The 18,671-nt window shown below is 32.6% G+C and overlaps 1 protein-coding gene across 4 annotated transcripts in view; it reads left to right on the plus strand.

Annotated features, from left to right (window-relative positions):
• Diaph2 (diaphanous related formin 2) overlaps nt 1-18,671 on the plus strand; it is a 716,167-nt gene that overhangs the window by 195,668 nt on the left and 501,828 nt on the right. For all 4 annotated transcript variants that reach the window (XM_006528581.4, XM_006528582.4, XM_030251385.1 and 1 more), the window contains 5 exons: nt 7,338-7,448; nt 10,559-10,677; nt 11,908-12,024; nt 14,709-14,827; nt 17,585-17,649. In XM_006528581.4, the coding sequence (XP_006528644.1) occupies nt 7,338-7,448; nt 10,559-10,677; nt 11,908-12,024; nt 14,709-14,827; nt 17,585-17,649 (531 nt within the window). The remainder of the gene's footprint in view (nt 1-7,337; nt 7,449-10,558; nt 10,678-11,907; nt 12,025-14,708; nt 14,828-17,584; nt 17,650-18,671) is intronic.

Raw genomic sequence — 18,671 nt, forward strand, 5'->3', positions numbered from 1 at the left:
AAGCATCTCGATATATATTGTATGCTCATTATAGTAGCACATCCATATTAACGTGCCATTGTCATTGTAGAATAGTTTACCCCAGACAATGAAACACTGCTGACATTCTCTGGCCTTCATGGTGCTGCACAGAATAGAATGATTAAGTAGCAAGTGTTTAACAAGTACCATATGGAGAAATTATAGACATCTTGCTAAATATTCAAGAAATTGTTGAATACTGATTACAGATGCAAACATATGCAAACTACAATTTGAAATTTCCTATTTTAATGAGCTACAAAATTTAGTAATTTATTATATACAGAGCCTAGTACTCTCCTAAGAATTGTGAAGTAGGTTTATTAGGCATATTTAATGTGAATGAGGAAATATCTTCTAAAAGTTATAAAATATGTTCAGAATAGTGAAATTAAAAACAAAAGTTAAAATCTGTTGTTTAAAATGTAATTCGTGTTGTATTTTAACGGAATTACTTTTCTATTTTGGTAGTATCCTGAGACTTCTTATTAGAATGTCATGAAGTAATTCTGTTAAAATACTGAACTAATTATATTTTAAAGTAACTTCTTACAGATGTTTTCAAGCTCAACTATGATAGGATTTTCATTATTTTCAGTGGTTGAAGAAACAGGTCGACGATAAATCACATCCACACATGTGCTCTCTTCATTGCCTTTCCTTCTGCTTATTTGCACTGTTCAGCCTCCCACACTTTATTTCCTTCACTTCAACTTATTTACAGTTGCTGGCCTCTCATCTTCCTTTTCATTTCATAGTACTCATCTCTAGAAGAATAATCTATATTTATTTTCTCTGTTTTCTAACTTCCCTCTCACAACTGAGTTTTCTCACAGTTCCAATATTAAAACAACAAACCCCAAAACTTTAATGATGGTCTAATTTCAAAATCCAATGATTTCCTAAGTCGTGGCTACTTGTCATCATTGATCAGCATGTCCTCCTTGAAAATTTTGTTTTCTTTGCTTCTCTGGGCGCCATTCTTTTTGCTTGGCCTCTGAATACTCCAGATTATTCTGTTTTTAGTGAATTTTTTTCTTGCCTTTCCAGGGACATTTTGCCTATTTTCTATCATTCATCTTCGCCAATTATCATTTTACATCCATCTACTTATACATTGATATATTTATATGCATTAGCATTTCTGTGCTCACAAATATACAGGTTTATCTTCTCCATGCATATTTTCACTGTAGCTTAATAATTAACTGATTTCCTGCAAATCACCTGATAAATGTGAAGGGCACATTTCTCTCCCTACTCAAATTCATGTCTTTGATGTGGACCCCTACAAGTTACAAATTTAAAATATCCTTTTTAAATGATATACCACATAATATTCCAAGCAATTTACATATGTTAGCTCATTTAAATTCTCAGCAAATCTGAGAAGTATAGAAGTAGTACCCAATTAAGCGATATTTGAAGTTGGCCTTGAGGGAGAAGAATGTCACTGATACTGTGCTAATAGAGAAACAATATCCAAAGATTCTGGGAGGGAAGCAAAACTTGTAATAGGTGAAAATAGAAGCTCTATCCATAGTCTGTCACTGAATTTTCAAAAGAAGATAGAAGACAATACAGACATCCATTTGTGTGGATGTGTGTACACACATATACATATATTCAAAAATTTGCACAAAAGACTTGTCTTTCCATTGTAACAAGATAAATTCTGAATTGAAGTATCCCTTAATTTTTCAGTCTGTTTCAAAGTTGAGTAACGGTATTTATTTTTGCAGTGGTATAAAAAGCAGCAGCTTTGGCATGAGCGATCAAAACTTTGTAAATGCCTCTTCTCTTCTTACATAATACTATGCTCCTCTTCTTTTTCTTCTGTTTTATCTCCTTTGTTCTTTATTTTTCTGATTGCAAGAGTTTATTTTATTTTACAAATTAGCTTTTAAAAAATAACGATAAATCTGAGGAGAATGGCAACCCTGTAGGAGGACCAGCAGTCTCAATTAACCTGGAGCACCAAAATCTCTCAAACACTGGACCAGCAAACAGCCAGCATCCACCAGCTGATATGAGGCCCCCAACACACATACAGTTGAGGACTGCCGGGTCTGGGTTCAGTCAGAGAAGATGCACCTAACCCTCAAGAGACTGGAGACACAAGGGAGATTAGAGGGGGTGGTGACATTCTCATGGAGACAGGGGCTAGGGAGGAAGTGTGGGATGTGGAACAGTCGGAGGATATACAAGCAGGAGATAAAATCTTGAGAGAGAAAAATATAATTAATTAATTAAAAAATAATGATAAATATTATTAATTTGGTTCACTATAGAATTTCCATACAAATTTTATTTTTGCCCATCCTCCATCTCTGCTTCTCTCCCCTTCCCTCCTGCTTGTATCCTATGGTGATCTCCTTTGTCCTCCTCCATATCTCTCATGCAGCATATTTCTGAGTTTAGGATCCATGTTCCCATGTACATCTATGGAAATGAAAATCCAAGGTTTATGAGAGAAAATTTTTGCTTAGGACCTTTAGCTCTTTATTTTTCTCCTTTTGATTATGTGACCACTGTCTTTCCCATCCTTCTGAGTTCCGCTCTTTGCTTTGCTAATCCTTTCAAGCACAGAATGTTTAAGTTCTGCATTGCCTTTAACTCTATGTCTCAGCCTGTTCTAGTTTCTTTGCTTCCCTAATCTAATTCTATTTCCCCCATGGCCTAATATTTTCTTGTATTCCTTATCATTATGTCTCAATTAACAAACGCCAGAAATGTAATAGTTGGCTTTAAATTCACTTTAACAATATACATACTGCAATCCTAATGTCAGATCATGGTAGATGCTACTTAGCTATTTTTGTACTTATTTCTAGGCATAGTAGCTCTCTGTCATTGCTCTGCTGCCAATTGTCTTGTTTTGTTTTGCTTTGCCTTTTGTTTTTTGTTTTCTGTTTTGTTTGTTTTTATTACTTCCAGGGCATTCATTCTCCTCTTTATTTTAGACTTTGTTCTGATTTTTTAAAAAGAATTTTTAACCTTCATTCTAACCCTTTCAATCCTCTTCCACAAAGTAATTGTGCTGACATATAGGTTTGTTACATCACTGCTTAAAATCCTTCACAGAATTGTTATGACCTAGGGTTAAAATCTAGTCCTTGTGTCCTTTCTTCCCAAATGAATAAATAAAAGCACACTTCATCATTTGCCTACTGCTTTTTCTCTAAGTGCATAGTTCACTATTCATCTGAATATACTTTCTGATGTAGTCATAGTCATACTATGCTGTGCTTTATGAACATGTTAGACAATTTCCTCCTTATACCTCCATACCTTTGTACATAAATACATTCTGTTGCCTGGAAATTCTTCTCCATTTCTTTTGTTAATTAACTTGCACTGTACATTTTTTTCTAGTTCTTGGTAGGTACTTATTTTCATGTACACCATCTTTTTCCCTAACTCCAGCTGTGGCTAGGATAAAGAAAGACCTTGTTAATGTCAACAGAGTAGTTAATAAGGTCAAATGTGTGACAGTGTCAATAAAATTTTAAAAGCACAATTTATCACATCTAATGGCGATATGGATAATCTGTCTGAGAATGCCCTAGAGTTGGCAATTACTGTACTTTATAACTCTATGACTTGTGATCAAACAGGCGGACAAATGTTTGCAGGTTTTGAAGCCTGTTCGTTAAATAAAAACTTCTTTTATTTTCTAGCTCTTTTGCTAAGATACTCATAGAATTCCATTTTTATTAATTTATTTTATATGCATCCACTCAGTTATAAACATATAGTTTATGATATCTGTTAAATGCATATGAATAAAATGTAGATAATATAAAAATTTTCTGGGTCAAAAACAAGTTAATACAAACACACTGCTTATTTTCACTGGTTTAAAATTGGAATTATGGTCCTATTCCTGCACATTTGTATTTAATGGAAAAATTTACTGACTTCCTGTGTTTTTTATTAAATATTTGTTTCTCATTGATGTTTTTATTACAAAACAGAAACAAACATGGGAGACCCATTTAATAGTTAAAGGCATTTTAAAATGCAATTCTTCAAAACAGAATCTGCATATTTGAATTTGTGAAAGTCAAGTACATTTTTATTCTTTCTGGTATGAAGTGAAGGTAAATTTTATTTACCATGGTGCATTAGCACATTATAGTCTGTGTAAACACTCCAGTAGTACAATAACAGTTTCTATTCCCCTGTTTTTGGCTTATTAGCCACGTGACCTCAGAGAGATTGCCTCACTTTTATAGTTTTTTTTAAAAAATTTATCCATGTATGAACCCGTTGGACTAAAGTATTTTAGGTTGTTTACTTCTTATCTCTCGAGATGGATTATTTTGAAAGCAGATTGATTTTTGCTCTAAAGAGGACAATAGAATTTAGTTACATTTTAAAAGTTTTATATCCTTGGAATCTCAGTATCAAAGTTTTGAATCTTTCATTATTTGGGAATGAGGTTTGTAATTATTCAAACCTTATTTTAGAGGATGCTGTAACCCTTGTAGTGGGAAATATTAAAATCAACCTGCTGGCTTATTTCTGCACTAAGCCCAGCACTGGCTAGCCACCTCTGTCCCAATGCTGGCTCAACCAGGCTGCTCTCTCTAGCTTGCTCCCGCAGTGCCTGATCTTGGTTTTCCCAGCTCTGTTTTGTCCCTGGAGCCACTATTTCTTTCTCAGCCATAAACCCCTGTAGTTAGAGGTCCCACATCCCATTAACCAAATAGAACTGCCAACCTCTCGATTAGATATCACAATACCCATTAACCCGGTAAAATCAAAACTCTGAAAGCTCATAGTTTACCAGTCATATTTATATATCAATAAATTCTCTACTCACAAGATGCCCACACAATAATTTCAAGACAATTAATAATCCTCCAAGCTACCCACCTAGTTTAGATGAATTATTCCAATATACTTACCTTTATGATATAACTACCTATGGCTGTTTAAAGCCATGCTGGTTCACACATCTGCCTCCATCTTGGCCTTCCTCCTTCTCCCCCAAGATGCTTTCTGTCTCTGTAACTCTTAGCTCTGTCTCCCTTTCCCCTGTCCAATCACAGGCCTTGAGCTGCCCTAATATTTTAGTGTGATTAGACAGGGAATATCCTGTCATAAGCTTATCTTCATTAATGTCTCCCATGCAATGCTATTCAGTCAAAGCTCCTGTGTTATTCTTTATCCATTTTGCCCAAGGTGGTAGCTATAAATTACATTTGTTTGTTTGTTGTTTGTTTGTTTTGAGCCATTGTACTATAGCTAGTGAATCCAAGTTCTTAATTTAGTTTTGATCAAAGTTAATCTGTGATTAAAAGATCCTGTATTGATGGACCATGTAGAGACTGCCATAGCCAGGGATCCACCCCATAATCAGCATCCAAACGCTGACACCATTGCATACACTAGCAAGATTTTATTGAAAGGACGCAGATGTAGCTGTCTCTTGTGAGACTATGCCGGGGCCCAGCAAACACAGAAGTGGATGCTCACAGTCAGCTAATGGATGGATCATAGGGCTCCCAATGGAGGAGCTAGAGAAAGTAGCCAAGGAGCTAAAGGGATCTGCAACCCTATAGGTGGAACAACATTATGAGCTAACCAGTACCCCGGAGCTCTTGACTCTAGCTGCATATATATCAAAAGATGGCCTAGTCGGCCATCACTGGAAAGAGAGGCCCATTGGACTTGCAAACTTTATATGCCCCAGTACAGGGGAATACCAGGGCCAAAAAGGGGGAGTGGGTGGGCAGGGGAGTGGGGGTGGGTGGATATGGGGGACTTTTGGTATAGCATTGGAAATGTAAATGAGTTAAATACCTAATAAAAAATGGAAAAAAAAATCCTGTATTTAATGGTAGAGTTCTCTATTGTTAATATATGTGAACTTGTGCACATTCACTTGCATGTGTTTGAATGTACATTTGCACCTTGGTAGACAGAAAAGGGAAAGAAAAATTATTAATTTGGATGATGAGATGCTCTCTATATTAGTTCATGGTTAGTTCGTGGGTGTATATGGGATAGAATGTACTCCAAACCAAGCATCATTTTCTCATTTTGTTATATTTATTTTCATTTCATTATGCATTTTGATAACTCTTACTTATTATAGAACAACATATTGTTAATTTATTTCTAGGCTTTTATACTTAATGTGTAGCTATAATGGTAGATCTTCTTAATTTATCAACTATGATGCAACAGATAAATTTCATCATCTTAAACAGCCCTAGAAGCTTTGATTGTGTAAATCTATGTGTGGAGTTTTTACGATAACTGGAATGTTCTTGAATTGTTTTCTATTTGTGTTAAAATATAGCCACTTAGAAATATTGTTTTCTTTTTCACCTTATATAAGTTATGTATTAGCTGAAAGCCTCAAATCCTCCATGTGAGTAAGAAAGATAATAGTAACATCCGTCTCATGTTTTCTATGAGAATTACTTTCTAGGGTATATTATGTAAAGCATCTCTAATACATTGTAATTTATAAAATTAAATAGCACAGCTGATAAGAGTTTAAATTTTTTCATTTTCCTCTTTGGATATTGTATATTTGATCCACAAAAATGGGTATTTACTAGTAATATATTATAGCTCTTTAAATAATTATTTATTGAATTTAGGATAGTTTGATAATTTAAGCTTTGAATTCCTAAGAAATTGCTGTCTGAAAGGCCTATTTCCAAATGATAGTTCATATATTCATTTTTATACTATATATTAGCCACTGTATCATAGAGCTTTCTAATTAATATTAATTCATCTAAATAAATTTTCACATTTTTAGTTAACTTTTAAAAATTTTTATTTCAGTTTCATATATTTTGTGTAAATGTATCTTGATAAAAGTCAAGGAAAGGATGCAAGTTAACAGAGTGTTATCACATTATGTAATATGCTTTAATGGATTTATTTGATATAGATTGGAGTGTTTTAATATGTATGTAGAACTTAGTTATCTTACTATCTGAGGACAGCTAGATCTGAAGGATACATTTTATGACCTTTTCAGAGGACTGAGTGTTTATTCTTTGTGAATTTGGGGTATTTTAAGGTAATTTAAATATCCTTTCATATTTTTTACTAAAGAAAATACACTTAACTGTAATACCATTGTTAAATTATGCTAAACAACATAATCTTGATTGATGATATTGTTTATAGTATAAAGTCATAATCATCGTAATATATACAGAAATATTTGCATTTTTATTTTATCATATAAAAATGCCTTTGGTGAATGTGTTACCTTCATGTATTAACTAAAAATATCTTTATTGAACCTAACTATATAAGTGAAATTTACTTTATCTTTGTAGGTGGCCTGCATGCAGTTCATAAATGCACTTGTCACCTCTCCATATGATCTTGATTTTCGAATTCATTTGAGGAATGAATTCCTTCGTTGTGGATTAAAAGCAATGCTCCCTGTAAGTTGAATATATCTATTTACTATGCTGTTGAACTTTTAATTTTTTTTACTCTTCAAGTAAAAGTACATTTTGAAGCAGAGAACAAGTTTGTCTTTTGCTTTTTCCTCAAATAAAACTTTAGATATATCGTAAGCTTTCTTTTTTATATTATGATAGTAGTACCCTCACTATATAATTACTGATTCTTAATTCAATTAATGATGTGACTCAAACATACCTTTTGATCTATACCAAAGGGGATTATTTTCTCTTAATTTTGAGACTTCACAATGTGAAAGCCAAGTTTTTTTTATTCATTTATTTCAAAAATACATTTTTCATTTAAATATTTAATGCCTACCTTTTTTATACTTTATATTGATTTCATTTATAATAGATTTGTTCATGATATTCAGGATACTTTGCTTAAATATAATATTCTTATCAGGTTGCTTTAGAATTTTTTTCAAAGAGAAAGTTTCATCTCTTAAATTGAATGTGAATGTTTGTTCTAATTATGGTTATGATAAACTGTATTTAGTATAATTTTGTAGTCTGTGATAAATGAGTACCCTCACTCTGTGAATTCTAGTACACAGTATTTACCTTATAATTGGATTATTATAGATATTTTCTGAAATTGACTTTTAAAAAATAATGTTATTACTTATGATTTGAAAATTTCATACAGTAGATTTTATATTCTTTCTTTCTGCCCAGTCCTCTAAGATCTTTCCCCACCCCTATCCATACCTAAGCAACTTCATGTTCTTTATCTCATTGAAACAACATCAAAACCAACAAAAACATGGTTTGTGGTGTGTATATCCAATATTTCATTGATGAAAATTTATTTTCCATCTGCAAGCAGCTCTCAAATGTGAACAGCTTCTTGGATGGGGGTAGATATTTTTCTTTAACTATTACATCTCTGTTATGTTCTTCAAATCTCTGATTTCTCTGACTGACGAAAATGGAAAGCATTATGATTCTTGTCCTGAAGTTTTGTAATGAAGGCCAATTTAAATATGCTCTTAAATATGAGCTGAGTGAATATATCCTCCTTCAAAGAAATACTGTCAAAATCATATGGAGAGTGGGTTAGTAATGTATATTTTGAAGATAAACTTCCCTGGTATTTTTGATTAAAAATAGAATCTAGAGCAATAAACCTTTAATATAAAGGGGATCATTTCTTCACTATCATATATTTTTTTCATTTTTCATAATTGTTATCATTTAGTTATTAGGATTTAGTAAGGATAGAGTAGTCATACTTGAGTATGTTCTAGATGTTCCTTGTATGTCTCTTCCTCATAGAAATAGTTCAATCCAAAACAAGTTCTTAATTTAGAAAAAGTAAAGTGGAAATAATTTTATTTTTTACATGATTTATATGAAATTGTTTAGAAATATTTAAAATTCATTTTACATGTGTTGCAGGAACATGTTTAGTAATTTTTAGTGTGGAGATTCAAAGAAAGAACATGAACACATGTTTCAATTACATGCCTTTTCATCGTGCTCTTCTTGAAGAAAAGTAGACACAAAAATAGAAGATTTATATCCCATTTTCTTTGTTTATATAATTTGAAGTACACTTTACCTGCATTTCTTTTTAGAATTCAAGCTCAGCTCTGAACATCATAAACCCAGTTTGGGTATCACCCTTGCGCATCTATACATGTGATTATCGGTTTGAGTTTTCAAAGCTGCAACTTAATGGACAAATATTAAGAGATATTCCAGGTGATATATATTAAGCCCAACAATCTCTAGTGTGGCATGCTTCCAAACTTTACTCATATTATTTTTGGGGAAGTTATCAGAGGTTTGTAATGCATGTCCTTATGATGTATTACAAAAACAAATCTTTGATGCCCAAGATGGTATTTTGTGATCAGGCTATGGGAAATGGGGGCGGGGGGAAGGCATGGTATCTCGCTATACCTTGATTTAAAAATTTTTTTTTGAAATACCCTTTAACTGTAAAATCACAAAATATCATTCATAATAAATTTGTTTATACAATTTTCAGGCCATACTTGGGACTGTTGTGCTTGAATATATCCTTGCATTTGTTTTTCAATTAACACAGTTGATCTATATTTGCTTTATTTTCTTGGTGCTAGAGGTACATGCGAAAGTTCTAACTGCATGATTTCCTTGGTGATCTCTGATGAGTATGTTTAGTAAAAGTGACAGCATTGAATTTGGGTTATTAGCAATTAGTGTTATTATAGAAGAGATTTTTAATACTTTAGTGTGAATAGTCAAGACACTGGCATGGGAAGAAAACCTAAAGAATGGTATGATGTTCTTTCATCTTAAAATAAAAATACCTTAGCTACATTTCTTTCTCTTTTAACTTTTTTCTTCCTGTCTATCTTCCTGTCTGTCACCTTCCTTTTTCTTTCTTTTCTTTTCTTTTCTTTTCTTTTCTTTTCTTTTCTTTTCTTTTCTTTTCTTTTCTTTTCTTTCTTTCTTTCTTTCTTTCCTTCCTTCTTTCTCTCTCTCTCTCTCTCTCTCCTTCTCTCTCTTTTTCTCTCTTTCTCTCTCTTTTTCTTTCTTTCTTTCTTTCTTTCTTTCTTTCTTTCTTTCTTTCTTTCTCTCTCTCTCTCTCCTTCTCTCTCTCTTTCTTTTTCTCTTTTTCTCTCTCTTTTTCTTTCTTTCTTTCTTTCTTTCTTTCTTTCTTTCTTTCTTTCTCTCTTTCTCTCTTTTTCTCTCTTTCTCTCTCTCTCTTTTTCTCTTTCTCTCTCTTTCTTTCTCTCTTTCTTTTTCTTTCTCTATTTCTTTCTTTATCTTTTTCTTTCTCTCTCTCTTTCTTCTTTCTTTCTTTCTTTCTTTCTTTCTTTCTTTCTTTCTTTCTTTCTTTCTTTCTTTCTGTATTCCTTCCTTTCTTTCTGTATTCCTACCTTCCTTCCTTCCTCCCTCCCTCCCTACCTCCCTCCCTCCCTCCCTTCCTCCCTTCCTCCCTCCCTTCCCCCCTCTCGCTTTCTTTTAGGAGATCAACGTCATAGGTCAGTATTTGAAATTGCATTTATGTGCAATGAATCATATTGCTGTCCCTGATAAGTATGTTAATTTTAAATTGTCATTCATTTCCTGAATTTTATTTTTTATAATAGACTCTTAAAGAGATAGAGAATGAAGGGCTTGATATTCAGTTGAGAGTGTTTGAAGAGAACAAAGAAGATGACCTAAGTGAATTATCCCACCGTCTCAATGACATTCGAGCTGAAATGGAATATCCTTTGACAAACAAAAAACTAATTACATTTTGAAAAGCAGAAATTGAGGATGATTTTTTAATATCCCTATTATAGGTCTTGTCTATGAAACAAGTTATATGTTTTTTTTTTTATCAAGAGTCTACTATGATGCTATGCTTCATATATATCCATGCTGAGAAATTATCCATCGGCTTTTCAGAATCAGAGCTGTGCTTTTCTGCCTCTAATGTTTTCTTCCCTTTCTTCTTTAAGCATTCCAAACAAACTTGAACGTTATGTCCCTCCTTAAAATTCCCACAATAGCCTTATGCTTTTCATATACACTTTCTTCTCCTTTTACATAAAAGTATTAAATATATGGAGATACAATGAATAGACATCGTATTATCATAGAAAATGGTCTCTAATAATTTTTCTTTCAAGATTAGTAACAGCTATCTGTACTAGCATCACTAATACATACAAATTGCTTTTATTTTGGTCAATAAACATACATCATATTAATTTATATAATCAGTCATTTGATCTATGCTATAGCCATTTAAGTGCCTTTTGATACTTTAACCCAGAACTCTCACGTACAGTTTAAAGTAGTACATTGTACTTTTCATTCTACTGCCCATTTTATGTTTTAAGATATTGGATGGAATCTTACATATATTTTATGTGGACTTTCCTGGTCCTCAGTTCATATAATGTGAGTCCACTTTTAAAATGTTTTATTGATTTCTAATAGCATCTACACCACTAGTTTTCATATCTTAGAAAAAAAGTATTTTAATGTCCACTTGATTTATTTCTTATATGTTTTTTTAAAATAAGCTTGCTTTATGATTGTTGACAGCTGAGTGATTATTTGAAATTTCTTTTATCTGATAATAAATATAGAATAGCAGTGTCTCTATTGGAACAAGCAACAGATCAAGGCAATACTTCTTTCACTTTTTGGCTTTCCAGTTTGAATGGCCCTCACTATTATCTGAAGTTGACAGTATAATGAATAAATGATTATTGAATGTGTTGCCACCCAAGTAAGTAGTCTTGGAAACATTTCTAGGCTGGTTTTTCTAATTGACAGGATGAATTTTTTGCTACAGATGTTTAAATGCTATAACATGAAATTGAAGCATTAATAACAATAATAGAAACCAAGTGACACTTTTGATTTTTAAAAATTAGCTACTTCAGTCATAAATGTACTATTCATCAAGATTCTTTGCTGTTTTTCTTTACTCACTTCCTACTGATATTAATGAAGTCTACCATCTGCTGTATAATATGCTGAAGGACACTGCTGCGGAACCTTACTTATTATCCATTCTCCAACACTTTCTGCTCATCAGAAATGATTACTACATCAGGTAAGATTCATATCTGAGAGGACTACATGTATAATTTGAATTGGATATCAAAAGAAATTTCACCGAGTAGTGGGACCAAGGAAATATATGCATTATATGTACATAAAATATAAGGGTTTTTCTACTTTAGGCAACATTTTAAAAAAGAATTCATTTATTTTAATTGGGACAGAAAAAGATAGCTTCATACAACTATGGTGCACCCAAGCAAACAGAATTTAAGCAGAATTTAACCTGTCATATATTATTGAGTTTGTAATGAATTTTTCTGCTTGATACTAGCAACCCAATGAAAACATTGGAACTGCTAGAATTTTTTAATTTTTGTCTATTTTAACAAGTAAGCTTTTTTCATTTCTTCTTATAGTATTCAGTAAAGTGTGTGATCTTTAAATGTAGGAAAATATTATGGTATATATTTTAGTTTTATCTAATAATACTATTTTAAAAATAAATGGATATGATAATAACCAAGAGCTAAGTTTTAGAATAGATAATTGTGTCTCTATAAAAATCTGGATACTTATATAATAACAGGTTTATGAGTGACTGAAATTATCTCTAAGCTTATGACCATGGTCTTAATGTTAATGACAGTTCAAGCTATTCATAGTTGCTTTATATATACTCTTATGGCATACTAGATTCTTTGAATTCGCAAAATTTACTCTAACAATTTTAAAAGGAATACTACCAGAATGTTTTATTGACAGTAAAAGTTGACATTTCTAAAATAGCATAAGGTGATTTTTTTTCTTCAGGCTAATACAATGATTTGATCAACATCATGATGTTGAGGACACAGAAAAATGTTGAAAGAACTAATCCATGTTTTCTTAAAAAAACAGTATAAATAGTAATACATAATGGTAAAGATGCAATAATCATGAATATTCAGGTACCTGGGAATATGATTTGTCCAGAATAATATGTTTCTTGATAAATGTTAATAAACAATAAACAAGCTGGACAGTGGTGGCACATGCCTTTAGTCCCAGCATTTGGGAGGCAGAGGCAGGAGGATTTTTGAGTTTGAGGCCAGCCTGGTACATAGAGTGAGTTCTAAGATAGCAAGGGCTGCACAGAGAAACCCTGTCTCAAAAACCCAAATAAATAAATAAATAAATATATAAATACATAAATACATAAATACATAGACAAACAATTAAAATTCATACATGGCATATTTTTAAAAATTGTTTGTGTTTTTGTGGAATTTGTCCATGGATTTTTGTGTGTATGTATATATGTTTGTGTACAGTATGGGTATAGATATGTTCTTGTGAACACAGACAGAGGCAGGAGGTCAAATTGATTCTTTTGCTCTACATTTTCTGTGAAATTATCTTATGAAAATGTCTTTCTCACTGAAACTGGTGGAGTGATGATAAGTTCTTCTATTCCTTCTGTCAACACCCAAGACATGTCTGGGTTTACAGATGTCCATCACCATCCCTACATTTTTCCTTGCATACTGGGCATTTGAACCCAGTTGTACACAGCTGGTGCTTTAATCCACCGAGCTATGTCTGCTGCCCATGTAATCCTTTGCTCCTTATAATATTCTTGGGTAGAGGTGTAACATATACTTTCATTTCACAAATTGGATAAAGGGGAAAGCTGTGTTGTTCTTAGTAATTCATAAGGGTGAAGTTAGGAACTAATATTATTTATCTCCAGATCTGATGATCGTTTTTGAAACCCTAAAGAAACAATGCCACTTTCTTTTCATTCTTAATTTTAGGAATAGCCACATGATTAAATATACAGATTAATTAGAGTCTGTTTTTATTCATTTTCAAGTTTTTAGTAGTTTGACAAGCGATATTTAGAGATGTTTATATCATAATTTGTGTTACATAATATCTCTCTGAAGTACTGTTGAATTTATTAGCCCATGACAATTTGTCTTCTGCAAATTTTAATGCAAAATGTCCCTTATTTTTATTTTTCCAGTCAGTGGTCATTTTTAAAGCCAAAATAACCTTGGGAGATTAAAGAAAAATGGTGTGTTTTAAAACCTTTGACACGTCACACAAATTGCAACTGTAGCTATGCATATTAAATGTACATGATTTTATAAAACAGATTTTTTTTAGAAATATGCTTCATACATAGGTCTCCACATTAGTCTGTAAAAGAAATGACACAGCCCAGTTTTGTAAGCTAGTGTGACTTTCCTGAGTAAATGCTTTGCACTAAATTCAAGACATAGCTTGCCACCCAAGGCCAAGAAACCCATCTCTTTTTGAAAAGGAGAACTTGTGGCTGTCTAGAACTGTTTCTGTGCTCATAGATTTAGGACTAAGGGATCATTTATTTTCATTAACTTTCGAAACAATACCTTAAATAGATAGATAAGGTCGATAAGTATTTTTGAACACAAGCATGAATCCCTGCAAACTAGAATATTAAGGCTGTACATACTTTCAGTCGATTACATCACACTCAATTTGGCCCCCTAATGTTCAGACCATGTTTAAGCCTTAGTCATATTTTCTCTACAGAAATGTAAATGTTAGTGGAATTATTTCTTTCTTAGTGCTCAGGGGGGAAAAAAAACTTTGATCTTTTTGCATTCTGAATCCCTTCATACGAAAATTGATTGAAATTTTGAAATTGATTGAATTTTTGAAATTGATTGAAATAGAAAAGTATTCTCAAATGTTTTCTCTTTTTCACAGGCCACAGTATTATAAAATCATTGAGGAGTGTGTTTCACAGATAGTGCTACACTGCAGTGGCATGGACCCAGACTTCAAGTACCGGCAGCGCATAGACTTTGATTTCACTCATCTCCTAGGTATGGATCATGTGCACACTTCTGCCTGAGTCTGAGCACTTTTTAAGCCTAGGTCTCTCACTGAATTTCTATTCGTATCTGGTAATTTATTGTTTCTGCGACTGTTCAATTGTTATAACTGTAAGTTTGGAGGATCATAAGAATTCTCCTTACAGGTTGCTATATTTCTTTTTGATGAGTTTCAGCAGTACTGAATCAATTGAAGGTCAGCTATCGTACCCCACACAAAGCCATGATGTTTTAATAGGTGAATGCCTTACATTTTAGAAACGTGACTCAGAAAGATTGTGGGGATCAGGTGGAGTAGAGTCTATATAGATATGCTACTGTGGTTCTGAAATTTGAGGAAAAAATTTACATGGTAAGGAAATTATCTGATACATTTAGAGAATGCCAAGTAGGGATATTGTTTTCTGAGAAGTGATGACAAAGTTCCATTTTGTGGTATGCTATCCTCTAGGGCTTTTTAGTTAGGGGATTATATTTTAAACTAATCACACCATTATTGCTTACATTGATGCATACATTTGATTGTTTTTAAAGACAACACATTTTTGAATACCATCTTTATAATACTTTCATTCTATGGCAGTGGACAGAAAAACAATAGCAGTCACAGATTGAATATTATTTCTCATATATTATTTTCCATTTCTAAACCAATCCATACTTACTGTAAGCAATTCAAAGATTTCTACAAACAGCAGATATCAGATATATCAAGATAACTTCCTTTATAACACAGTACATTTTTAGGTAGCTTTTTTATGAATGTGTAAGTCTGTCAATATAAGTACGGCTAAGCTGTGTTTTTCGTAGAACATCGTGAAGATTTGGCCATGTTCACATTAAAATTGGGACAATGCTAATACATGCCAGTTTATGATCTATCTTGGCCATTTTAACCTGTATTCTCTTACTGTTTTGCTGTCATTACTTCTAGATTGTTTTTATGTCCTTAAAATTATAAATAAATCAGCTAATTGATCCCTTTCACCATGTGTTTTTATTATCAGCTTAATTGAACATTCTTTTTTGTAAATTCTAGACATTTTCTCATCACCTTTTAAGAATTAATTGCTATTAGTGGTGGTTACTATTGAGGTACTTTTATTAGACTATACATATGTATACACAATTGCACACAAAAATATTAAGTACTTTAGCATCATCTATGCTATAGAGGGATCTCGATTTGATTAACACTTGAACCTCAGTATTCTAGTCTAGTCTAATTTCAAATTTTTGTTTACTTATTATATTTCTTATATCATATAAATCCTTTACTAAAATTCTTTAGTAAAATTTGTTCCAGTTGAAACCAAAATGAAAATCATTGTCAACTCTGGCTTGCATTACCTCTATAAAGCCCCTTTAGACTATATCATTTTCCTCGTTGTGTGTAATATTGTGTTTTGTTTTTAATCTGTGTTTGTTTCCTTTCATGAAGGACAATTTTGAGATTCATTCATGTTATATTTCATCTCTTGATATTGTATTCCTTTATATTGTGAAGTAGTAGTCACGTATGCATTTTTAAACAAATTGCATTTCTTCGTGGACATTTGCATTCGTTCCATTTTTCAACTGCTGTAATAAAGCTGTTCTCTATCATTTATATAAAACCACAGCTCAGACATAGTTTTTTTTAATTGGATATTTTCTTTATTTACATTTCAAAGTTATTTACATTTTTTTATCCCCTTTCCTAGTTTCCCCTTTGAAGACCCCCTATCCCCTTCCCCTTCCCCCTGCTCACCAACTCACCCACTTCTGCTTCCTAGATCTGGCATTCCCCTATACTGGGTTATATAACCTTCTCAGGACCAAGGGCCTCTCCTCCCATTGATGAGCGACTAGGCCATCCTCTGTTACATGTGCAGCTAGAGCCATGAGTCCCACCATGTGTTTTCTTTGATTGGTGTTTTAGTCCTAGGAAGTTCTGGGGGTACTGGTTAGTTCATATTGATGTTCCTCCTATGGGTCTACAAACCCCTTTAGCTCCTTGGGTATTTTCTCTAGCTCCTTCATTGGGGACCCTGTGCTCTGTCCAAAGGATGACTGTGAGCATCCACTTCTGTATTTGACAGGTACTGGCAGAGCCTCAAAGGGGACAGCTATATCAGGCTCCTGTCACCAAGCACTTGGTGGCATCCACAATAGTGTCTGGGTTTGTTGACTGTATATGGGATGGATCCCCAGGTGGGTCAGTCTCTGGATGGTCATTCTTTCAGTCTCTTCTCCGAACTTTTAGACATAGGTTTTTCCTTTGGAGAAATATTAGGGTAATGTACAAAGTTTAGTCTCAAAAGGTTTTCTCATCATGTTTATTAACTAGATGTTTATAATTTTAAGTTTTCTTCTTTTAGTACATGATAATTTTGTTTCCACTCAGAAGTTAAATAAAAGATTTTCCTGGAAAACCTGAACTGAACAACGTGACTACACTTTCCTCTACCACCTCTCTCTATGTAATAATGTGTAATTTTCAAAAGAATTCTGTAGTGTTAAAAATTGAACTATAATTGAAGACTTTCATTGCAGTGATAATTATATCAGAGATATTTTGGATAATTGTGGGTTTTTTTTCCTTTAACACTAAAGAGAAAATTGTGGTAGTAAATGTACATTATAGTATAGAATAATGTATCTTTAATAATAATTCATATGGAAAGTACAGACTCATATAGTGGCAGTCATAATTAGCCGACAATTCCATGTCATATATTTCTAATCATTTGTGCTTTACCTGAACAGATGCTTGTGTAAATAAGGCAAAAGTTGAAGAAAATGAGCAAAAAGCAATGGAATTTTCAAAGAAGGTAAGACTGATAAAACTGTAGTCCTGATTTTTAAAACAATAATTTAACCACAGTGCATAGTTAATCCATTACTGCCTTTTTGTTTTTTACATGAGACTTCATAACTTGTAGTACTTTCAATTTTGTAGTAATTTATACTACTAGAGTCAAACATTTCACAATATTGATTTATTTTTAATAAGCTAGTTATTATTCCCTCTTCATCAACCTAATTCATTAGGTAAGAAAAATCTTACTCATATTATACTTAATTATGAATGAAATAAAATCATCTGTCCAATAGTTTACATAGTTAAAACTGAACAAGCAAAAGAAATTCCTTCATTGCTTTCCTTTCACACTCACATATACTACACAGTTCCATGGAGAACTGGTAGAAACTTGGTTTCCCTTTAAAGCTATGACCTGAGCTGGTGTTGAAATTTTATGGTTAGAATCTTTTGGTAGTGTTCATGCTAGGCATGTATCTCTCTCTCTCTTACTCGTTTGAGATAGTATTAAAACAAAAAGGGGAAACCTTTTCAGCCATCTGACAGAGGCAAGTGCCTACATTTGCTCAGTCCTTTAAAGTTAGGACCTAGCTTGGAGATTACATCCTCATTTTTGCTATTACTCAGAAAATATTCCAGTTACTTCTGGACACTTGAGGAACTATTTTTGCTCTTTCGTGCCTTAGAACGGATAATAAAAGGTAGAGATGAACACAATGAAATTGTGTGAAGCTGTCATTGGTAAAATGTGTATATTTGTGTAATACAACTTTATTAAACTTTCCTTTTAAATGAAATGCCTTAAATTTCCATTGAATGACTTAGAATCTCTTTAAATTTGGCTAGAGTGTAAAATTGGAGCATATTGTGATGACCTATCTTCATATTTCCTGTAATTATACAAGTTATCCTGAAATAATAGAAAATATGGTGATAATTACTTACAACTTTAATTGCCAATATTTAGAGTGGACATGTGGCATTGATCAAGTTGCCTTTTGCATTACCTTAAACTTAAAATAGGTTTTTTTA

This window comes from Mus musculus, chromosome X (assembly GCF_000001635.26).
Source record: "Mus musculus strain C57BL/6J chromosome X, GRCm38.p6 C57BL/6J".
Classification (NCBI taxonomy): domain Eukaryota; kingdom Metazoa; phylum Chordata; class Mammalia; order Rodentia; family Muridae; genus Mus; species Mus musculus.